Raw genomic sequence first — 23736 nt, 5'->3', positions numbered from 1 at the left:
TCAGATGGACAGCCACAGGCTCATTGTGATGGATTATCGGGGAGGGAACAAAGTCTCTCTGTGTGTGGGTTGAGGTTACATTCTGAGCAGACTGAAAACACTCTCAGTACTGTCCACACTAACACACAGGCTTCCTGCAGCTTCAGAAGACTTTTTTAAGACCTTTATAAGGCCAGTCAGGAAGAAATGTACGACCAATTTTACAAAAACTAAATAAAAGGAAAAAAGTTTGCAAATTAATTTAAGGAAAAAATGATTTTAGCAGTTATGGCAGTGTCACAATGCATGGTCTGAAAAAAACCCATAAAATCCTACTTCTCATGACTTGGCATTTTAAGAATTTGAGATTAAAATTTTTATCACCAATTAATGTGTTATTTATAGAATAATAAATTTAAATGACCTTTAAAGACTTTAATGCCAATCAGAAAGACATTTGAGACCAATTTCACAAACAAGGACTCAAAAATTGGACAAAAAATAAATAAAAAATAAGGAAAAACTGATGTTACAGATTATGTTGAAATATCACAATGCAGCATCAGAATATAAATCATAAAATCCTACTCATCATGTCTTAGCAATGTTCTGACTTTTCAGAGAGTAAGATTTTTATTACCAATTAAGGTCTTATTTTTAAATTAATACATTTATAAGACTTTTTAATGCCACTCAGACTGAAATTAAAGACAAATTTTATAAACAAAAACTGAAAAAATAAATGAATAAATAATTAAATTATTAAGGAAAAACCATTGTTATCAGTTATGTTGGGATGTCGCAATGCAAGGTCAGAAAAAAAATCATAAAATCCTACTTCTCATATCTAAGCAATCTTATGACTTCTCTGAAGGTTAGATTTTTATTACCAATTATTATCTTATTTTTAGATTAATACATTTATAAGACTTTTTAATGCCACTTTGAAAGAAATTTATGACCAATTTTACCAACAAAAACTGAAAAAAATCAATAAATTAATTAGGAAAAACTGGTGTTACCAATTATGTTGAAATATCAAAATACAAGGTCAGAAAAAATATTTGTAAAATCCTACTTCTCATGTCTTTACATCTCAAAACTTTAAGAGTAAAAATTTTAATACCACTTGAGGTCTTATTTTTAGATTTATAAATTTAACAAACTTTTTAATGCCACTCAGACTGAAATTTAAGACCAATTTTACGAACAAAAACTGGGGAAAAAAATAAAATAACAAATTATTAAGAAAAAAATAGTTCTCAATTATGGTGAGATATCGCCATGCATGGTCAGAAAAAAATCATAAAATCCTACTTCTCATGTCTGAGCATTTTGAAAACTTTAAGATTAAGATTTTAATTACCAATTATTGTCTTATTTTTTGAATAATAAATTTATAAGACCTTTAAAGACTTCAGTGCCACTCAGAAATAAATTTGAGACCAATTTTACAAACAAAAACTCAAAAAATGAACAAATGTATTTAAAAAATCAAAGAAAAACTGATGTTACAAATGTTGTTGAATATATATATATCATAGTACAAGGTCAGAAAAAAATCATAAAATCCTACTCCTTGTCTTTGCATTTTAAGACTTTAAGATTTTAATAACCAATTATTGTCTTATTTTTAGAATATAAGATTTATATGACTCTAATGCCACTTGAAAAGAAATTTAAGCCCAATTTTACAGACAAAAACTGAGAAGATAAATTGAAAAAAATGAAGGAAAAACATTTGTTACCAATTATGTTGAAATATCAAATAGGTCAGGAAAAAAAAAATCTGAAAAATTCTTGAGTGTCAGCCTTTCAAGACTTTTTTTTTTAAAGGTAAGATTTTTATTACCAATTTAGGTCTTATTTTTAGATTAATAAATTTGTAAGACTTTACAGACCTTGATGCCACTCAGAAAGACATTTAAGATCAATTTTACCAACAAAAACTTAAATTAGAAAAAAAGATTTTATTTTAGATTAATAAAGTCAGTGCCATATAAGATTTTTAACAATACACTGGAACTCTTGACAGCAACAGAGCACGACTTCACTAAACTCACATTAATGACCTTACAAAAATGTGTCCACCATAAAGACTACCCTCCAGAGTTGGATGACACCATTACATTACGTGATGTATACTTTTATAGACTATTAAGACTTATTCAGAGGAACAAATGCCCACTTGCCTCCCACTATTCATCACTGCTGCTCCAGAAGGAACCACACCAAATGACTGATTAGTTCTAAGACTCTTTATTAAGAGATAATACAGGTGGTCCGGTTACTTGATAATACATGATTTTTAAAATACATCTACTGGCAGGTTACTGGAGGTCCAGAGATACAAAGAACTGTACAAACATTACACACAAGTTTATATACTGAATGGAAAATACTTATTTCCATACATCTACTCTACACAAGACAAAAAAAGTATGCTATAGTTAATACCAGTGTTAAATATTCAAAAAGGAGGTATCCTCAGAGATTTAATCAGATTGTAGATCCAAGACATGCTGTGAGGACAGAAGACAAACTTTACTGATAGTTATTTGTGCGTAAGAAACAAAATCTGCCCAGACAACTTTCTCACTTCTGATTACACATCATCTGTCATTGTTGGGTCCGACCACTAGGGGTCAGCACTCAGACCTTTTTTGGTTCTGGCCTGGCGGACTTCATCCATCAGCTCTTTGAGGTACTCGATCTCCCTGGCCATGGACTCAGCCTTCTCCCTCAGCTCCATGTTCTTCCTCTCCAGGTGTGTGTGCTCCTCCAGAAGGGACTCCTGCTCTGCTTTCTTCTTCTGCCTGTAACGCGTGGCAGCTGTCTTATTCTGCTCCATCTTCTTCAGTTTCTTCGCCTTCGGCGCCTTGAAAGATGCCCTTTCCTCTCCATCTGCACCCCGCAGGGACTTGACTTTGACACTGGTGGCACTGGTAGATGGTGGACTAGGTTTAAATGCAGGCTCGGGGTACGGTCTGCTTCTGGAAGACTTCTGTGGAGGGGAGGCGGGAGGGGAATGAATGATCTGTGGTGTGGTGGTTACAGTGGTGGTGGTGATACCAATTTCATCTTTGGGAGCCAGCACAAGGACGATGCGGGTAGGGGAAAGGGAGAGCACGAGCCTGGGGACAGGAGGGACGACAGAGGCTACCACTGGCTTCACCTCGCTCTCTGAGACGTCCACTTCGCTGCCCAGGTCCAGGGTGTAGGCTGGGGAGGCGGGAGAATCGACCTCGGGGGAAGGTGGGTCTGGAGAGGCGGGCTCAGATTTGATTTCCAGCTCCTGCTGTGGCTCTGGGACACACATGGGAAGGCAGGGAACATCCTGGTCATCAATGCAGGATTCGGGTTCATCAACTGGAATGACTGAAGGAACTGAACAGACAGTGGGAGGAGTAGAGGGAGGGGGAGGTATGCTGGGACGAGTAACAGAGGGAGGACTGGAGAGCACAGGAGCTGAGAGAGCGGGCATTGGGAGGGAGTCGAGCTCCATGGGGCAATCCAGGGAGGCTAGGAGGTCTTCTGGAGAGCTGGGGGACTCTTCAGCAGAATCGCAGCCAATCAGGGAGTCCAGGTCAAACTCGCTCAGATCCACCTTCTCAGCCATCCAGTCCAGGTCACCAAACACATCCTCTGTGGAGGCAAATGAGGCAGCATATTCATCAGTCTGTCTACACTGAGAGATGGTGCTCTGTTAAAAAAAGTGATTCAATTTTTACTTTACACCATCATTACCTTTGACGTCATCTGAGACTGCCTGTCTCAGGTGACCAGGGTGGCCCATCCAGGGGAGGGAGAGCAGGTCAGACTCCGTCCCAGCTTTGTCCCCCTGGAGGAGGACAGCCGGCGGCGAGGGAGGAGGAGAGTAGAAGGGAGGAGGAGAGGAGGAAGAGGACAGCGATGAGGAGGTGAGGGGCGACACGGGCGAGGTGTCCCCCTCCAACGAGGTCCCTCCTCCTTCCTGTTGATCTCCTTGGTCAGGGCGTGAAGATAGGAGGCTCATGGCGTCAGCCGTGGGAGAGAAAGGTCCCCAGAGAAGGGCCTCCATGTCTTCCAGGCCAAACTGTGAGCTTGTCATCATCATGGTCATAGTGGCTGTTGTTGGTCACAAACGGTGTGCGTGACGGTAGGAAAGTATCGAAATCTTTTATGCTGTCGAAAGCAGCAGTGGTGAGGGTTTCCACAAAGGACCTGAGGGGGAAAGAGGGCATTGGTGGTGAAAATCTGAACATCAATGTAACACAAATATTCTTTAATTAGTAAAACCCATTGAAATATTTCATAATTAAGACTTTAAATGTGTGTGCTGTTTGCAAAAAGACATGTGTGGATAAATTATAAATATACAATATATTTTTGAATGATGATTTTGTGTTGGATGACAGTAATAGTCTCAAAAGGAAGTCACATTGTGGCCCAACACTGCCCCCATCACTGCAGTGCTCCTGCTGCACATCACGTGTTCCCACCCAGCTACCGGTCTTGTGACTCTGCTGACGTCACTGTCTCTAGACAGGGTCACGGAGTACGTCATCTCCCCTTTTATAAACAGCTACACTTTTGTTCTCAGTCTGCCGAAGCGACGCCGCCATTTTGACAAAAGGAGGAAACGAACCATTTTCTGGCTGCCACGTTGACACTCACGACAATAACACAGCTGTTTTACACAAATACAAACAACTCGGTTCTTCACGATTAAATTAGCTCAAACTGTCTCGGTATATTGAATAAAACACAAAATATTGACATTTTATTTTTAAGTCAGATGTTGCGTCATCTCAGTAGCTGATTCCGTATTTTAATATTATGACAACGTCACTTTATTAAACTATTCCACGACACATTAAATCAAATGTAAATGTCAAATTAATTTTAACTGGGATTTCACGCGGTGCCGCTTCGTCCGCGCGGACACGCCAGGCTGCCGAGGCGCCCGGCCATCGTAGGCCTGACAGCTGTCATCGACAAAACGTTATAAAAATGAATACTTACGACATGTTTCTGAATATGAAGTGACTCAGTGCACTGGCGGGATGCACTGTTTTGTTGGCGGCTGGGTCGCGGCACACTTTTACACTGCCATTTCGGCCAAAAGAGCGATGTTCAACAAATGCTGCCTCTTCTGTCGCTGTGCCTCTGGAAGGAAAATGGCGCACGTTGTGGCGCGGTGCTAATATAGTTAAAGCTCAGAGTGGAGGTATCCTTCCGCGGCGGCCACCATATCACTCCGCCTATGTTTGTGTTCCGCATTCCATGCACAGTTGACTGTCCTCTTAAGAAAGTAGTCACTGTTCCTGGTGTTATTCTGTTTATTTTGATGATGAGAGTGATTTCTGTTTATTAATTCTGAGGTTTTATAACAATCACAACAAAAATTTTGAAGTATTGATGTAGGAAAATCAGTTACTGCAGTGCTGGACCTAACAAATTTGGCACCCTGGGCAAATAGTAGTAGTATCTTTGATTATATCTTTTTATTTCATTTATGACTAACAAGCAGAGGTATGTGCAGACATACTGGGTATACTTACCCTTTGTCTGGCTGTTTACAGTGTATCCGCCCATAAGCCAAAAAGATACTGGATGAGTGTCCAAGAGTCCTAAAACCTGGAAATGAGTTGGCATTTTGCAACCCACACTCCCTGAAATAAAGTCGGTGGTTAACACAAGCTGAAGAGACTCACGTTTTGTTCTGTGACGTATAATACATCAATAAATGCTCCACCAGTGAATTTTGAAGCTTTATGTGTCTTAAAGAAAGGCGGCTACACTGCTATTTATCTATATTCATATCCATTTAACCGGTCATTTATTCCATTGTGCACTTTAGATACCAGACGCCTCTTAGTGCTCCTTACATTATAAGTGTGCTTTTATTTATCTGTATATATACAAATGTATGTGCATATGCACATATATAATATATATATTTATGTTTTGTAAGTGTAGGATGGCACCTTGGGGCTGGGAGAAAGCGCAATTTATGTACTCTGTGTGTGGAAATGACAATAAAGTTGAACTTGAACTTGAACAGAACATCATCACGCCATGCCGCGCCACGCCAAACATGGCTTTACAATCTTGTTATGGCGGTGACGTTAGGTGTCAGCTTTTTACTTTTGGTGGTTGCATTTAGACGTCAGTAATCATGGTTGTTCATTTGTGAAGCTTATTTTGCTGGATAGAACATGTAAGTATCATAAATGTTTGCCATTGAGCTTATTTTCATCAGTAATCCAAAATCAAATGGAAAAATCCATTGGGCTTTTCCATGAGGAAACCAGGGTGATGCTAGCTTCTGCATCGGCCTGCATAAACATGTCATCCCTGGAGCAATCTGTTACTACTTAATAACTGCACTCACCAGCGAACTTGAAAGTAAAAGTCAACCCCAGATTCACCCTTGTCTGGCATTTCGCCTTACTATATTTTGTTTTGGTCTGGCACCTGTCGTTACGCTTCTACTGATAGTGCGTTCGTTTTGTACTTGGAGGTTGGAAATTCCCAGTTCCCAGTCAGAAGTTTAAACTCGAACGCACCCTGAGATCGGATTTCCAACTCGGAAACTCAGAGCAACCACATCAACCCCAACTTACAAATTCAAGATGGCTGCCGGTCACATACATAGTGAGTAAACACTCTGCTAAAGCACTGTTTATAGCAGTTTTATCTTATTTGTTTTACATTAGGTCAGCCTCATCTGCAGCGTTCATCAGTTGGAGGGCATGATAGTTTTGAAGCTGTCTATACTCCAGAATGCGCCAGAATTTAAAGTTTTACTTTGGTGAACACTTTTATTTTGGTGAAGTTGGTGAATTCCAGATCCACTCTCTAGACCGGAACCAGAATCCAGACACAATTCAGAATGAATGGAAACCAGGCTCTTTGCCGTACGTGAAGAGCCTGGTACGCAAGGCTACCACCGAGTACAAAACGAACGCACCATAAGCCCCAACCTGTCCTGAGACGTTGTAGGGGGACACGCCCATAAATGTCCCAACCACAGAAAATAAGAAAATACAATACATAAGTGATGATTTTGAGAGATTATCTGTGTATGAATCTACACTTTCTTTTTTAGAAAAACAAATCCTTCATAGTATGTCTTTAAATACTGGCTTTAATAAATTGCACATTAGCCTCGGTTTTACAAATATAAAATGTTTATTAAAATATAAGAGGTAAATTAAGTATTTGATCTTCAGTTAATACATTGTTAAACATAGTTCTTTCTCTCATTCACACACACAGACACACTGTCACATACAAACACACTCAAACCACCAAAAGTTCTTCGAATCAACCGAACAGTTCCCACATATGATTGAGGTGACCCAGCTCATCCTGCAGATTTTTCGCCAGCAAGCGAATTCTACCAGAAAACCTGCTCTTATTCGACTTCTTCAGCTGCTGTTCATCCCTCTCTGAAAAATACTGATCCATTTCCTTGATAAAAGCCATGAGCAGTCTCTCAGATGCCATCCCAGCTCCGTGTACAACAGGAGTCCGCCTATCATTGCTCATGGTTGTTCTAAACACAGACTGCGACAGATGTGCCATCTTCACTGCATCCAGCTGCGCCCCCGCCCTCTGTATCCTGGCAATGTCGTGCCGCCGCAGCTCATTCATCCCAGACAGGATAAAATCCAGACAGTGCTCCGGGTCAACAATACAACCCTTATAGTCGTATACGAGTTTCTCAACTGCCATCCTGTTCACCATGTTCTTTTTGGTCTTTGCAGTGTGGGCGCCGATGCCCCCAGCGGACGCCACCATACCAGCGCCAACAGCTGTAGCGATCAGCGAGGCACCAAAGGTCACAGGAGCCAAGGCGATACCCAAAACTGCAGTCATCCCTCCAACAGCTCCTGTCGTGCCGCCAGCAATGTCCATGGTTTTGGTCTTCTTCTTTAACTTGTCCAGGTTGTCAGCAATGCAGTTGAACTCTGTGATGATGTTTCGCAAGCTTTCGTTGTGTTTCATCATGAGGCGGTTGTAGAGACGCAGGGCCTTTTTCACAGTTATGGCTCTCTGATTAAATGACCTGCAGAGAGACGACAATCATGTCTTTATCCAGCTCATTAAGTTAAATTTGATATCCTGAAATAGTTAAGCCTTTTACCTTCAATTGTCACATTTCAAGCTACAGATGGTAACTTTATATAAAATTAACTTAATTAACCTGAGGAGTCTCTAAAGCCCCGTTTCAACCGAGGAGTACGGTACAGTTCAGTTCAGTTCAGTTCAGTTCAGTTCGGTACGCAATTTTTCCACATTTCCACTGTGAAAAGTTGTGGATGGTACCAGTGGAACCGTTCCTTAGCGTCCCCATGTTTGGTCCCCCCTCTGTTGGGGTACCTAGCACACAGATGTGGTACTAAAAGGTGGAGCTGTGAACACTGCAGTCTGATTGGTCAGTAGAGGACGGTCACTCTGCTCAGGGCTGAGTTGTGTCTGGTTTTGAGGCTCATGTAACCACTGTTCATACTGTGGAGAGTTTTATTAGTAAACTGTAACTATAAAATGAAAGGATGTTTTGCTGCCTCTCACAGCAGCTGGAGTCTGAGAAAAAATAACTTCATTCACTGGGCCGACTGCCGGCGACTTTTAAGGTGGAACGTTAACTTGTAATGTTACTCAATGCATGAGTTGATGACGTGAATCCATCAACACACCTTATATTTCATTATGACAGCTTTGACCATCGCTTTAGTTGGGGTTTTTTGTCTCTCTTGGATGACACAGGTTTTTAGTAATGAGTGGATCTTTAAACTTTTAAAAAATATATACAGTACAGGCCAAAAGTTTGGACACACCTTCTCATTCAATGCGTTTTCTTTATTTTCATGACTATTTACATTGTAGATTCTCACTGAAGGCATCAAAACTATGAATGAACACATGTGGAGTTATGTACTTAACAAAAAAAGGTGAAATAACTGAAAACATGTTTTATATTCTAGTTTCTTCAAAATAGCCACCCTTTGCTCTGATTACTGCTTTGCACACTCTTGGCATTCTCTCCATGAGCTTCAAGAGGTAGTCACCTGAAATGGTTTCCACTTCACAGGTGTGCCTTATCAGGGTTAATTAGTGGAATTTCTTGCTTTATCAATGGGGTTGGGACCATCAGTTGTGTTGTGCAGAAGTCAGGTTAATACACAGCCGACAGCCCTATTGGACAACTGTTAAAATTCATATTATGGCAAGAACCAATCAGCTAACTAAAGAAAAACGAGTGGCCATCATTACTTTAAGAAATGAAGGTCAGTCAGTCTGGAAAATTGCAAAAACTTTAAATGTGTCCCCAAGTGGAGTCGCAAAAACCATCAAGCGCTACAACTAAACTGGCACACATGAGGACCGACCCAGGAAAGGAAGACCAAGAGTCACCTCTGCTTCTGAGGATAAGTTCATCCGAGTCACCAGCCTCAGAAATCGCAAGTTAACAGCAGCTCAGATCAGAGACCAGATGAATGCCACACAGAGTTCTAGCAGCAGACCCATCTCTAGAACAACTGTTAAGAGGAGACTGCGCGAATCAGGCCTTCATGGTCAAATAGCTGCTAGGAAACCACTGCTAAGGAGAGGCAACAAGCAGAAGAGATTTGTTTGGGCCAAGAAACACAAGGAATGGACATTAGACCAGTGGAAATCTGTGCTTTGGTCTGATGAGTCCAAATTTGAGATCTTTGGTTCCAACCGCCGTGTCTTTGTGAGACGCAGAAAAGGTGAACGGATGGATTCCACATGCCTGGTTCCCACTGTGAAGCATGGAGGAGGAGGTGTGATGGTGTGGGGGTGTTTTGCTGGTGACACTGTTGGGGATTTATTCAAAATTGAAGGCACACTGAACCAGCATGGCTACCACAGCATCCTGCAGCGACATGCCATCCCATCCGGTTTGCGTTAGTTGGACGATCATTTATTTTTCAACAGGACAGTGACCCCAAACACACCTCCAGGCTGTGTAAGGGCTATTTGACCAAGAAGGAGAGTGATGGAGTGCTGCGGCAGATGACCTGGCCTCCACAGTCACCGGACCTGAACCCAATCGAGATGGTTTGGGGTGAGCTGGACCGCAGAGTGAAGGCAAAGGGGCCAACAAGTGCTAAACACCTCTGGGAACTCCTTCAAGACTGTTGGAAAACCATTTCAGGTGACTACCTCTTGAAGCTCATGGAGAGAATGCCAAGAGTGTGCAAAGCAGTAATCAGAGCAAAGGGTGGCTATTTTGAAGAAACTAGAATATAAAACATGTTTTCAGTTATTTCACCTTTTTTTGTTAAGTACATAACTCCACATGTGTTCATTCATAGTTTTGATGCCTTCAGTGAGAATCTACAATGTAAATAGTCATGAAAATAAAGAAAACGCATTGAATGAGAAGGTGTGTCCAAACTTTTGGCCTGTACTGTATGTTCATTTCAATGGGATTATGTGAACTGCGTATATTCTAATCCTCGCTTGGAGGAAAAAAAGCACAGCGGAGTGTCGTTCCGGTGGGCTGCCTGAATGCACAAACACGCTATTTCGTTCTGGAAATGTTGGCATGCTACCCCGTTCTATGGACAGAACATGTGTGTAGATATATATTGTAAACAGTAATAGTGCAGTGGTGCTGAGTGCAACGGTTACAGGGATGAAAATGGAATTATTAATAAAACAAGCTACTTTATATACATGAGTTACATATGTGGATACGACAGAATAGTGCATGTGTGCTTATATATTGATAGTGGTAGAACAAAACTAATGGGCAGTTAACAAGAAGCAATTCATGTGATGGTTTCTGTGTAGTTACCTGATTTCCTCGTCTATACTGAGGCCATATACAGGTGGAGTCATGTAATCAGGTTCTGTTGGAGTCACAGCACAGACACAGATCAGACTAGGTAATGTACTTTGATTAATGATAATGCTCTTTGTTACTGAGGACACTGACACATTATTGGCAGTCATTACAATAATGTTTGATGCTTCTATAGTCTTCAAAAAATTAGATAATATCTGTCTAAAGAACATTTTGTACTTACTTGACACTTTTTTCAACCATCTCAACATCCCGATGATGTCCTGAGGGAAACAGGTTATTTTCTTATTAGAAACTATCACAGAAAGACAACAGATTTTACACATGAAACCTCCTCAAGCTTTATACTTAATTAAAGAGTGTTAAATCACAGTTTATTTGGAGGTGAATGAGAGGGGCAGAGCTGTACCTCTGAGTCCTCCATGGTCTGTTGGCGAGAAGAGTAACAGTCAGTCTGGTAGCGGAGTGTTGGAGTCCCTAGTGTCTGGTTAAACAGACAGAGATTAATGAGTCAGAAATAAATGAAAGCACAACAGTGTCTACAGCTCTGTGTGTGTGTGTGTGTGTGTGTGTGTGTGTGTGTGTAAACAGTGTGTCTCTCACCATCTGATCTCCGTCCTCTGGCAGAACGTCCAGGTAGGGACGGTGCTCTATCTCACTGTACAATGCCTCTGATAGTGTCCCTTTTGAAGGTGGGGCCGGTGGGGTGAATGAAGGTGGACGTGGTGGTCTCCCCTGTGACATACAGAGAAAATAAAGTTGTTTATCACTTCTCTTGCACAAAGATGCAACAGTGACATTTCTGCAGAGAATTCTAGTAATAATAAACTAGTCCATACCCATTGGTAGCTTTGTCACCTTCTACCTATGCCAGTCCTCAATGCCTATGTTCAGTTTCACATAGATTGACCACGTCAGTGAGTAGAAAAACGTGGGACAGACAGAATGACTGACTGACAGAATGACACACTGACAGTTTCCATGATTATGTACAGCATACCATACCATCACTTAGTCATACCAAACATTAGAAACAACACCAACATTGGTCCACAGGGGGAGCCACAGCGATCGGTCGCATTTTAGCCATTTGTAAGCATTTTTCTGTTGTTATAGCGCCACCCAGTTGCCAATTAGAGTTAAATTTCTCCAGTCACCTTGAGGCGTCCTGTTCTACATATCTACCAAGTTTAGTAAAAATCCATATGGCGGTTAGGCCTAGATAAGAAATGAGCTCTCTAGCACCCCCATTTTGTTTGATGGGGTCAATAATGGAGGGGTCCCCTCAGATTATGTGTGGTCATATGCCTACAAAGTTGCGTGGTGATGGGTGAAACCCTTGAGATGTTCTACACCTTTATGTGATGAGCCACGCCCTTCGCAATATTCATTGCCTTATAGAAGCTCAGTTTTAGGAAGTTTTCCAACTTTTGCCAAGAGGGAACTTTAGATATTGCTCCCTAGATTATGTTCACCCAGTTTCATGCAGATCGCTCAAACTTCCTAGGAAGAGATCCATTTGAAGTGTTTTTCAAAAAATTCAAAATGGCGGAAAATCTATATAACTGGAAGTTATGGGTTCTTGAGGCAAATGTGTTCCTCGTGAGGAGAGGCATCTCTGTGCAAAGTTTCATGTCTCTACGACATACGGGGCATGAGATATGCCCATTCAAAGTTTGACATTTCAATGGGTTGCTATAGCGCCCCCCTTTGGTGATTGATGTAATATTGCTTCATTGGCATTCTCCCATGACCCTCTACCACTGTGCCAAATTTCACATGGATTGACCAAGTCAGTGAGGAGAAACACGTGGAACAGACACACAGACAGAGTTTTAGAGTTTTCGTCATTAGTAAGATGATGGCTTTGACAGACAGACATGGTGGCCAGTGGATGAATCTTCTTTTGCTAACATCATCATGAGATCGATGTTTGTGGTTTAGAGTGAAAGACGGAAGGACACCACTGAAGGCTTGTGTCAAAACAACAGCAGAGAATGAAGCAGGTTGAGCCTTTAAAAGTGCTGGTGTAGAGATGACTCTGTTGCTGCTTTTTCTTAGATTTTTACAGGTCATTTACGAGTTAACATGTGGCGGATAAGTTGAAACTTTCAGCATTCAACAATGTTGTGGTTAACATGTGGTCTGGTTTAGGCACAAAATTATGGTTAAGGAAAGATCATGTTTTGGCTTGAAAAGCAGTGACATCTTGGTGAAAAACAACTGCTTTTCATGCCTAAAAAGCCGCTCAAAATACACCTCCGGGTCTCTAAAAAAACACCCATATTTGGGGTCTGAAAAGCCGCTGGAAACACAGCAATGACTCGCTAAATCAATATTTGTTGGTCTGGAACACAGCGTGGCAGGTGTCTCGCCTCAGTGACACGCCATCCACCATTCCCTCCACCTTTCCAGATGACAAATTTGGATTATATTATGTCACTTTGAAAATGCTGATACGTATAAAAACATGCAAATGTAATGCATGCATGATTTGCAGAAAAGACTCATTCTCAGGTGAGTTTTTCTTTACAAAGTGAAATGGAGCTGATGATTAGACAACTGGCACCTGACAGGTGTCATAACAATATTCTGATTAAACAGCATCATTACTACACAGGTGTGCCTTAGGATCATCACAATAAAGGGCTACTCTAAAATGTGCAGTTTTATTTTGAATAAAATATATTTATGAGACACGTGACTAGGGCTACACATGGCATTCAGTCGGTTATGACATACATGATGAACATACAGATGAGCTCCCCTGAGTGTGTTTCTGACTGTTTGTGCAGAAATTCCTCACTTGAGAAACCGATGATTGTATCAGCTGTTCAGGTAGCTGGCCTCAGACTATATTGCAGGTGAAGATGCCAGATGTGGAGGCCCTGAGCTGGTGTGGTTACACATGGTCTAAGGTTGGTTGGATGTACTGCCAAATTCTCAGAATCCACATTGGAGACAGCTTATGTCAGTGAAATAAACAGCTCTCGTGGACATTCCTGCAGCCAGCATGCCAATGGCACACTCCCTCATGACTCGCAACATCTGTGGCATGGTGTTATGCTGGTCACAATAAAAGTGGCCTTTTATTGTGACCAGCCCAAGGCACACCTGTGTGTAATTATGCTGTTAAATCTGCAGCATGATATGCCACACCTGTCAGGTGGATGGATTGTCTTGTAAAAGGTGCGCACAAACAGATTTTAACAACCAAACAGTCATATTGGTAGTTGTGGTATCAGCTTGGTGCAGCAAACGTGGATGTCACTCTCTGTTGCGAGTACAAACAGCTCTGCATTTCACAGTCACTGAACAGCAAAAAAAAAAAATGCAGCAAAACATAGTGAAGCTTTACACAACTGATTTTCCATGACAGCCTGCCAAACGCATGTGTTTCCGCACCTATTGTTTCCTTTTTTTTTTGGCACCTGTCAAAGCGTGGTTCATCACCTGTAGTCTGCAGGGGTTCACATACCTCAGGAGGCGAGTAGGGGAGGGTGGACTGACAGAGTCGGGGCGGAACTACAGGTCTGTCTTCGGGCTGAAAATCAAAGGCATTCACAGTGTGGGGAAATACTCCAGGTAAATATCATCAAAACATTGAACATACTCCAACATTTGTTTTTGTATTCATGCTGCTGATTGTTGAGTTGGAATATTAATTTATTACCCCAACTCATAGCAAACACTGAGTCCATAGTGCACACATTTTAGCTTGAAGTTTACCATTGCTCTGTAAATCCCGAAGAGGTTCCCCTCTTCTTCAGAGACATCTGCTGAGACTGGGGGTTGCTGCGTAGAGCTGACGTAGGAACATTTGGATGGCTGACTCTCATCAGTGTCGCTCTATCCAAGAAAAATATTAACAAGGCAAAAACATTATTAAACATATTTCACATTTTTAAACCAGGAACAGCTGATTCAAAGGTGAGCTTTTAATCTGTTAATAGTGTACCGTATACACTGTATACAAGGCTTTTGGGACAACTCAGAAATGACTGTCAGTCACCTTCAGATGTGTCTTTAAGAAGTCTAACGTGTTGCAGAAAGGTTGGGATGAGGTGAAACATGTTCGCCCTTACCTCAGGTTTTAACTTCATTGTACAACGTGGTGAATCGTAATAGACGGAGGGCAGAGGGGGGCGTTCAGGCCGCCATCCAGGAGCAGGCTGTGTCTTCTCAGCACTGACAGCTGGAGGCTAGCAGAGAAAATAAGAAGAAGGAAGTTATAGTCTCTCTAGTTGCCCCTTGTGTCATTCAGTGCTGATAGTGAATCACAGCTGTTTGGAAGAGTTGAAAAAATGTATGTGAAGGGTTTAGTTGTGTCCAGCTTTAGATTCTAAAGGTCAATATTAAAAACACACACTCATTTATGTTGCTAAAAACATTATGATGTGAGCAAAATTTAAAGGAACATTTCAACATTTTGAGAAATGTGCTTACTCTCATATTTATCTGTTGGGGAGACAGCGAGCCTGGCTCTGTCCAAGGAACAAAATCTGGCGACCAGGACCTCTAAAGCCCACTGCTTAATATGTTCTCATTTATCTGTCATGTATCTCATTTTGTTAATCCATACAAAGACCTAAGGGTAAAAATGGCACTTTGCAGGGGACTGACTATTTCTCGGCTGGAGGCAGTGACTCCCTGTAGTCCCTGCTGGTTGCCTGGCAACACAGTGATAAAAAAAAAAGTCAAGAGTGATATAGACCAAACACTACTGGGTAGACAACTTGCGATTGATTTGAATTGCAGAGATATGTGAATTTCTGTTCATTCTCAGCCATAACTGTAACGTTTAAAGATACGTAGTTAAACATGGCGGTCCGACCTATCTGACATTTACTGCTGTGTTTATTTTGTGTCCTGTGTTGCCTTACTGTACTGCTGCGGATAAGGTCTGCAGCAAAACAGATTTTAGCCACCAAAAACAATTAATATCAGTGTGAGTGTACACTATATTTGGACTGTTTTCACCGCTAATATCTTCTTCTTCTTCTTCTTCTTCTTCTTCTTCTTCTTTGGTGTTGAGTTGCTGAGTTCATCTGACCATTGCCATCCTAATCTTTTACAGTTTCTACAGTCTTCTGAAAAGTCCTGTAACTTTAAGAAACCTAAATATCACCTTTCTCCCCTCCACTGTGTCTCCACTCTCAAGCACATCCTTAATCCTAACCTCCCTTTGTCCTACCCTCCGTAGTCCTGCCATCATTACCCTTCTTTCTTCCTCATATTTCCTGCAAGTAATACGAATATGCTCCACTGACTCCTTTAACTCTACACTGATTCAAAAAGTGTGCTATTCAAGTGGCTGTGACCTATTCTCAGTCTGCTAATAATTACTTGCTCCTTCCTGCTGCCTGCCCTACTTTTGACCCCCCCTTCTTTGTTTTGAACTACCCTGGAAATCCAGGAAATCCATCCTATGCCCATGAAACCGAGCTGCACCAATCACATCGGTGTATCTGATATAGGCGGGCCAGAGGCGAGCTAAACAGATGATGACAGCGCTGCGACAACGAAGTCCGGAATCAGTCAGTAAACATTGCAAGATGGCTACGGATGAACACCAGTTGTTTGAAACAGCTTTGGCCGCTACAATGAACGAGTTAGACTTGGCTTTTTCTCTAAAAGAGGAACAGAAGACGGCGCTCGAATCTTTCTTTTGCAAGAAGTGTTGACAAAATTCTACATACAGTGTACACTTAAACTGATATTAATTTTTTTTAGGTGGACTTAAAACAAACCGATCGAGCGTTTGCTCAGTGGTGATTCATTATGTGTGTGAAAATTGTGATTTGGACTATTCTCATCTGACTCTCAGCCAGAAAGCTCATATTTCCCAAAAATGTCCAATTATTCCTTTAAGATTAGTGATATAATAAGACATGTTTGAAGCAGTAAAATGAAGCTTGTTAGTTTGTATGAAATATCATATATGATATATCCTCACAGTTGGCTCAGGAATTGAAGTTATGTAGTGATTGCCTCCGTTGACTGCTGCTGTGCTGCTCAGTGGTGGTCTGGGAGGAGGACGGACAGGGCAAGGCGTCTTGTAGTCTTCAGGATATCCATTTGGCTGGGGACTCTGACGACAGAAGGATGTGAAAACATTAATAATGACTAAAAATATATACAATCATGAGTGAATCTGACAACATCACTCACCACTGCATCGGATGTATTGCTGGTTGTGTCTGCAGAGTCGTCAGTGATGCTGTTGTTGGTTAACTGGGACGTTGGTAGTGTTTTAGATCGCGGACGAGGTACAGGCTTGACTTTAACCTCTGTCTGCTTTTCAACGGTGACGGCAGGCTGACAGTAGAAAAAACAAGAAGTGAATCAACATTTCCAGTGATGCGTAACAGCAGCAGCTAACCAGCAAACATGACAGCTATACCTAAAACTTTAAGGTCAGGCTCAAGGATTTCTATGTTTACACCACTCTGAGTGTCTCCAGTTCATCTGAAGATAAAATGAGGTGATATCATGCAAATACCAGCATTCATCAATTCATACTTTCAGATGGACCACTGATAGAGGAACTCATGTTTACCGTTGGTGCATCCGGGTCTTCGTAGGTTGGCTGCACGACTTCATAGGAGCTGGCGATGGCAGACCGGGTGGTGTACTTCGTCCTGGGGGGTTTGGGAGGCTGTGGGGTTTAATAGTGACAGAAATTAACAGTCTAATATTAGAAGTATGAAGATAAGAGCAAAGGCTGACAAACAACCACTGATAGGTTTTTAATTGCCCAACATATCACAGAGTTATGGAGGTTAAGTTAGGAAAATAAAGTTACATAAGTTAGGTTTAGGAAAGGAAGCATGGTAACTATGCACCTTAAAATAACTCAAGTTTCACACAGGAAACTATGAGCAGTCTCCCAGGGAAACGTCCTGTGTTTGTTTGAGCCAACCACCACCACGACTTGCTTCCTTTCACTGAGTTTTGTCACATGTGCTCCCCAGTTACGTGGGTTTTATATATATCCTCCTGAGACCCCAGCTTTTGTTTGGTGTGCACTTTCAATTTCTCAGAGCTCCAAGCTGTCTGTGTAACAGTCACAATGTGAGTATTTTTAATTGACAGCATCTTAGCATGTTACTGTTGCTAAAACTGCTAAAGATTTATATGCAGTATTAAACTACAGATGTTATTAAGCACAAGTAAACAAGTTTCAACCATAAAGTTTGATCAGGTTTTGTATGTTATCCTCTTTTCTGTCGGGATCAGCTGCAGACTAAGTCGAGCAGAATGAAGTATAAGGTGCATTAAACCTAAAGTGTAATGTCCTCATATGAAGACGCAGGGTCTAAGGAGGATTACTTTTCATAGGTATAGGTACAAACAGTGCATGAGAACAGTCTCCATTCTTACATGTGCACTGCATCACTGTGCTGTTCTTCTCTTATGTGGTTACATGTGTGTTCTTGTTTTCCATTACCAGGGAAGAACCAGGTTTTGCGCCTAACTGACAGTTCAGTTCCTTTTATTGAACATGGAAGCAGAGGTGTGGTGGAGGGGTATTATCTTGCACGAAAACTGACCGTATATCTGCCCTTCAGCAGCTTAAACCCCTCAACAATTTTGAGTAAGTTGTTACACAGATCCACAATTTAATTTATAGGTTTTGGATTCTGATTCTATGCTCATAAGTGGTTGAAACCACCATAGATGGATTAATCTGTGAGGGTTCCTCGGGGCAAAAAATGAGCTGCTTGGTCTCTATTAACCCCCTGTTATAGTGTGTGTAGTGTTCCCGTGCCTGACCCGAGGTTTACTGTTTGGTAATTCAATATAAAACAAATTAAACTCGACATCTGCAAAATGTAAGCACTACACTGAAATAATGAAGAACTATATTCTGACACAGGGACTCTCTTCAGGACAGGGCCTTAAGAAACTGGAGCACAACCCTCCTCATGTTAGCTGATGTCCTGTGCTTTTCCTACTACGACAAGCCAACATGTCTGCAGTGAAAAAGGCCCACTGTAGCTGTCTTTGCTCCAGATTATCAATTTGTTGATTTCAGACAAACCCCTTTTCCCAATCCAGAGCAGAGTAAAATAAAAGCTTTATCACATCCTTCAAAGAAACACACATATGCGTGTCTACAGTACTGCAACGTGCAATTACATGATGAGATTTAAGCAGTGTCGATAAATCAGTCAAACAAACATGAGTGTCATGCACTGAGAAAATTGCATGTGAAACCAGTTGAGCTGAGATGTGCATTGTTAACAAAAACAATTCTAGGCTGGATGTCTTGCAGGAAACCACGCACACGCAACACTGGTAGAGCTACCTGCACGATAATTAGTGCTGCTCTGTGTTGTGCTACATATTTCAGTGGTTTGTTACTTAAGATCGTTGTCTCTGATTGTACAATACTTGGGCCAAAATCTTCATGGTTAATTGACATTGTCACTTGATAAAGGGATGGTTCAAAACTTTTGAAGTGGGGTTGTATAAGATACTTATCCATACTCAGTGTGTTAGCCACAATAGATAGCAGTCGGCACACCACCAGTTTGGAGAAAGAGGCAGGAGTACTGACTCAAAAGCTAAACGATGCAAACGTATTTTAACCGTGTACCTAGAAATAACTGTATCTCTTTAAGTGTACAACATATGTAGAATATTTTCACAGCTCTACCTTGCCACAATTACTGACGGACGTCATCTATGCTCTCTTCAAAGCCAGACTCCACTGAGAAAAACAGTAATTTAACATCACTGAACAAGAGATGCTGGTCTACTGCTGCCTCCATCAGTCAGTTTGTTTGTGTCGTGAGACTTTGGCGTTTAACAGGGTTAGTTCAGATTCACCACAGTCACACCAGCAGCTCTGTTTTCAGTGAGCTAAAATCACTGTTTTTCTAAATGGAGTCTGGTGGCTTTGACGAAAGTATAGACAGGTAACTGAAGCTGCTAAGGGCCTCCCCATCACAACGGGCTGTGTGCAGCAAGGTAAAGCAGTGAAGCGATTCTCAATATAGCGTACACTGTAAGGGCTGTTTCATAGTCGATGCAAAGGCAAGCAGACGCGAGCGCATTGGGACGTATCGAGACACATTGGCCACCATAATGCGTGCTTACGTCTGAAAATGTGTTGCCAGCGGGGGGTGATAATGCAAGCGACGTACTTGAAATTAACCACTTTTTGTTAATCACAGAAGAAGCAGGTATGAAATATGGCAGGCGAGGAGGAAAAACTTTGCGAACTCGTACTGGCACACCCCCATTTATATGACAGTTCTAGTGCCCTGCACTCTAATAAAATAGCAGTACTAGCTAGCTACAGCAATACTAGCTAGCTAACTACCCCCTATTGCGCAAGCAATGTATTGCATTTCAAGTGTCGCTCGCGTCGCTTCGTTCAATGTGTTGACTATGAAAGGAAGTGTGTTGCTTGCATCGCTTGCGCCACTTGCTCGCGTTGCGTGCGTCAACTATGAAACGGCCCTAACACTGCAACTGAAATATTGAGTGCCTGGTCTGCCGCTGCCTCAGTCAGTTTGTTTGTGTTACTGTGTGACTTTGGTGACTATAAAGTAACACTTTTAAATGCCAAAGTCACACAATAACGCAAACAAACTGGCTGAATGAGGCAGCAGTAGACCAGCAGCTGCTGTGGTCAGTGATGTTAAATTACTGTTTTTCCTAATGGAGTCTGGCTTTGAAGAGAGCGATATCACGGCTTTAGTTGCCCACTGGAAATCACTGTCTGACTGCAAGGTAAAGTATTTTAAATATAGCATACACTTATACCAATATTTATTTTTTAGGTGGCTGAAATGCATTTTGCTGTTGCCTCTGTCCACAGCAGTATGTTGCTTAGCTTCTGTGGCAGTACGCCTGTCTGCTTCTCCAAACTGGGAGCACACTGACAAACATCTCTTGTTCGTAACACACTGATCACAGATCTCATACAACCCCAGTCCAAAAGATCCCAACCATCCCTTTAAGTACAGTCCACGAGTAAATGTACTTAGTTACATGTCACCATTGCATGCAACTAAAATGTGAGGCACCACATTGGCGTGTTTCTGAATCTCTGCGTGACACCAGTGGAAGAAAGGAGAAGCAAGGCGTAACCAGATACACCCATGTCAGACAGAGTCTGTCATGTATCCTTCAGGCCCAACTCTTCTCTAAAACATGCATTTGAGTATTTAAAGAGCTGATTCTTACCGTCATGTTCCAGTTGATCAGTTCTCAGTCTTCTCTGCTTCACTACTCCGCTTGTTCCTTTAGTTATGAATCCAGTGTAGGAAATGGCTCAACATTTCGCGGTGCGTTTACATGCCTGTCCTCTCGTCAGTCCACAGATGCCATAGATGCCTGTGTCTCTGTGTCGTCCGGTCTCAATAGGCCTAAAGGTGTGATTTCCCTGCAACGTCACAATGGAGAAAAGAATGTGTGGGTGGATCCCCTTCGTGCACAACTTCCATATAGACATACACAACAAGTGGACAGAAGGAAAATAAAGATGTCAACACTGTCGTTCAGGCATCTACACCCACACACAGTCAACAGTATCAGTTATGAGGATATTGCATTGACTTACAGTCGTGCCCCGGAGGCTAACTCTAACCTTAACCATCACCACTACATGCCAAACACCAACCTGAACTCTAAACTAACACTAACCTTGACCAAACACCAAGTCTCAACCCTTCATGCTTCACCTTGTGCCTGACCAGCTTTTCTTACTGTCAAAACCTCAGTCTAATTGATGATGATGGACGATTGTGTGTTTGCCAGTCTTTATGTTTTCGTGTTTTCCGTGTTGGGGAATTTATCTACAACCTGCTCGACAGGTCAGGTGAGTGGCTGTTGTGTGATCTTGTCTGCAAATGCTTCCACGCTTTGTCACTGTCCTATGTCAGAAAGGGCAGCTCGATGAGTGACGGCTTGGGTGACTCATCCTGAGATTTTTTATGCTGTGGCTTGAAATTGAAACTCTCCTTTCATCATTCATAACTACATGTTACAGTGAGTGCTTAAGAAAGTTATTCCAGACACTGACACCTCCTGTTTGATCTTCGAAGAATAGTCCAACATTTTGGGAAATGCGCTTATTTGCATTCTTGGCACCACCCTCATGTCTGTACAGTAAATATGAAGCTTTAGCTAGCAGACAGTTAGCTTAGCTTAGCTTAGCTTAGCACGGGAGTGTTTAAACATTTGTGAATGGGGGGCCTGATTAGATGATGTGAAAATACCTGGGGGTTAGCTGCTTCTCACATCATATGGGTTACACTTTTAACAGAAATACAAACGGCTCCTGGAAGTAACGGCCCTTGCTCTTGACTTAATCCGTCTTTGCAGTAGCTATGTCTGCTACCTAGCAAGAAATGTGGTGTAAGCTAATTGCTAATTGCTTTTCACTGCCTCCTCAAGGCAGGAATTTCACACCATTTTGCCGCCTTGCCATTTGGTATAAAACGTACGGTCCCAGAATGGGGGGTCAGAGTTGTCTCACCTTTAAGGTGGCAGCGAAGGTTTGTAACAGCACCGAAATGATATCTGTATAAGTGGGACGGGATCATGGGTAGGATGAGTGTGATTTTTTGACAACGTGTTGTGCATGCGACCAACTGCGGGAGATTTAAAAAGTAGCTCTTAGCAGTTAGTGCTAACTCAATGAGATTCGGAAGCTCCTTACTCTCAGAGCAGAGGACCAGATCACCTAGAGTTGTCTTGCTTTGGTCCGAATCAGGGACTAATGTTGTTCCAAAGTTGTATAATTGCCTAGAGTTGGTTCATGTTCTCATGGCAGCTTTTACAAGCGGGCCAGATCAAATGTCTTGTGTGAGAAAGCTGCTCTTGATTGGTCAGAATTTCCATGTGGGAAAAATCCAGGAAGTAAAGCAAACATTGAAGAAGACTTTCTAATGTCACAATGGAGGGACAACTACGCAGGTTGATTTTAGCGCTGCTCATCGTGGACTATATTGCTGTCATTGTTCATTTTAGTCAAACCATACAGTTTGAAAACGAGGCGCAGCTCCAACTAGAAAACAATGTTTTGATGCATTGGATGTGCTGAATGTGCATATTAAGGCAGTACAGGAGGAGGTGCACATTAATAATCCTCCAGGACTGTAACATGCTCATGTTTAACCCAAACAATGTGTCATGTGACTGCAGTTGCTTCACATCCAGGTCGGAACACCTTCTCACCACAAATGAACCGCACCAGAGTTTGTTTGTAACCAGACTGAGACCACCTCTTCAAGAAGGTCTCAGTCTGGTTGTTTTGGTGCACACCTGAGTGTGATTGCTGTGTTCACACCTGCCCAAACAAACCGCACTGAGGGGGCAAATGAACTTGAGTTTGATTGAACCGAGCAAAACAGGGCAGGTGTGAGGTGCAGGGACTTTGTTGCAGCCCTATAGTGGGATTTCTGTGTGAAAGACTGCAGACTTTGAGGTGGTTTTTGCATTTTCTTGTAGTTGTGTGGGTGTCTTTGAGATAATTGTGTGTCTTATATGGTTGTTTTGCCCATTTTGTAGTTTGTCTTGTTGCAGTTCCTTTGCACCTCTTTTTTTGGTCTTTCTGTGTCTCTGCCTGGTTGGGCCGTGTTAATTTGACATTTGACATTTATTAGGCTTCCCAAATGCAAGTAATTCTTCACCAGAAGTACAACATTTGATTAAGCAGAGGCCAAAACCATACTGACATATATATGGCTACTAAACTTACTTACCTGTACTTCAGTCTGTGTGTTTAGGTTTATAAATTATCTGTAGAAAGGTATTCAGTAAACTGTATAAAGAATGTTATCTGTTAAATGTAGCTGGACTTTCAAACATTAACACAATGTGCCCTATCATTCATTCCACAGTCACAATAACTCGTGACCCTGTAGAGACCTCGGTGCACCGGTGTGTAATGCTGGATGATTGATATCCTCTTC

General features: G+C 41.8%; 2 protein-coding genes across 2 annotated transcripts; both read right to left on the bottom strand.

Moving 5' to 3' along the window:
* Nucleotides 1–1929: 1929 nt before the first annotated feature.
* atf4b (activating transcription factor 4b) lies at nucleotides 1930–5146 on the bottom strand. Its single transcript, XM_049560753.1, has 3 exons — nucleotides 4984–5146; nucleotides 3727–4182; nucleotides 1930–3624 (listed from the first exon to the last, which is right to left on the bottom strand). The coding sequence occupies exons 2-3, from the start codon at nucleotides 4079–4081 to the stop codon at nucleotides 2618–2620; spliced, it is 1362 nt and encodes a 453-aa protein (XP_049416710.1). The 5' UTR covers nucleotides 4082–4182; nucleotides 4984–5146; the 3' UTR covers nucleotides 1930–2617.
* A 2009-nt stretch (nucleotides 5147–7155) lies between these two features.
* On the bottom strand, nucleotides 7156–23701 carry LOC125879092 (uncharacterized). Its single transcript, XM_049560733.1, has 13 exons — nucleotides 23527–23701; nucleotides 21005–21203; nucleotides 17364–17462; nucleotides 16976–17122; nucleotides 16761–16895; nucleotides 14890–15006; nucleotides 14534–14653; nucleotides 14283–14348; nucleotides 11408–11539; nucleotides 11214–11288; nucleotides 11028–11067; nucleotides 10796–10850; nucleotides 7156–8035 (listed from the first exon to the last, which is right to left on the bottom strand). Exons 2-13 carry the CDS (start codon nucleotides 21008–21010, stop codon nucleotides 7291–7293), a joined length of 1737 nt encoding a protein of 578 aa, XP_049416690.1. The 5' UTR covers nucleotides 21011–21203; nucleotides 23527–23701; the 3' UTR covers nucleotides 7156–7290.
* Between the last annotated feature and the right edge of the window lie 35 nt (nucleotides 23702–23736).

The sequence above is a fragment of the Epinephelus fuscoguttatus genome, linkage group LG19 (genome assembly GCF_011397635.1).
Source record: "Epinephelus fuscoguttatus linkage group LG19, E.fuscoguttatus.final_Chr_v1".
Lineage (NCBI taxonomy): Eukaryota > Metazoa > Chordata > Actinopteri > Perciformes > Serranidae > Epinephelus > Epinephelus fuscoguttatus.
This window is presented reverse-complemented; position numbering and strand designations above follow the sequence as displayed.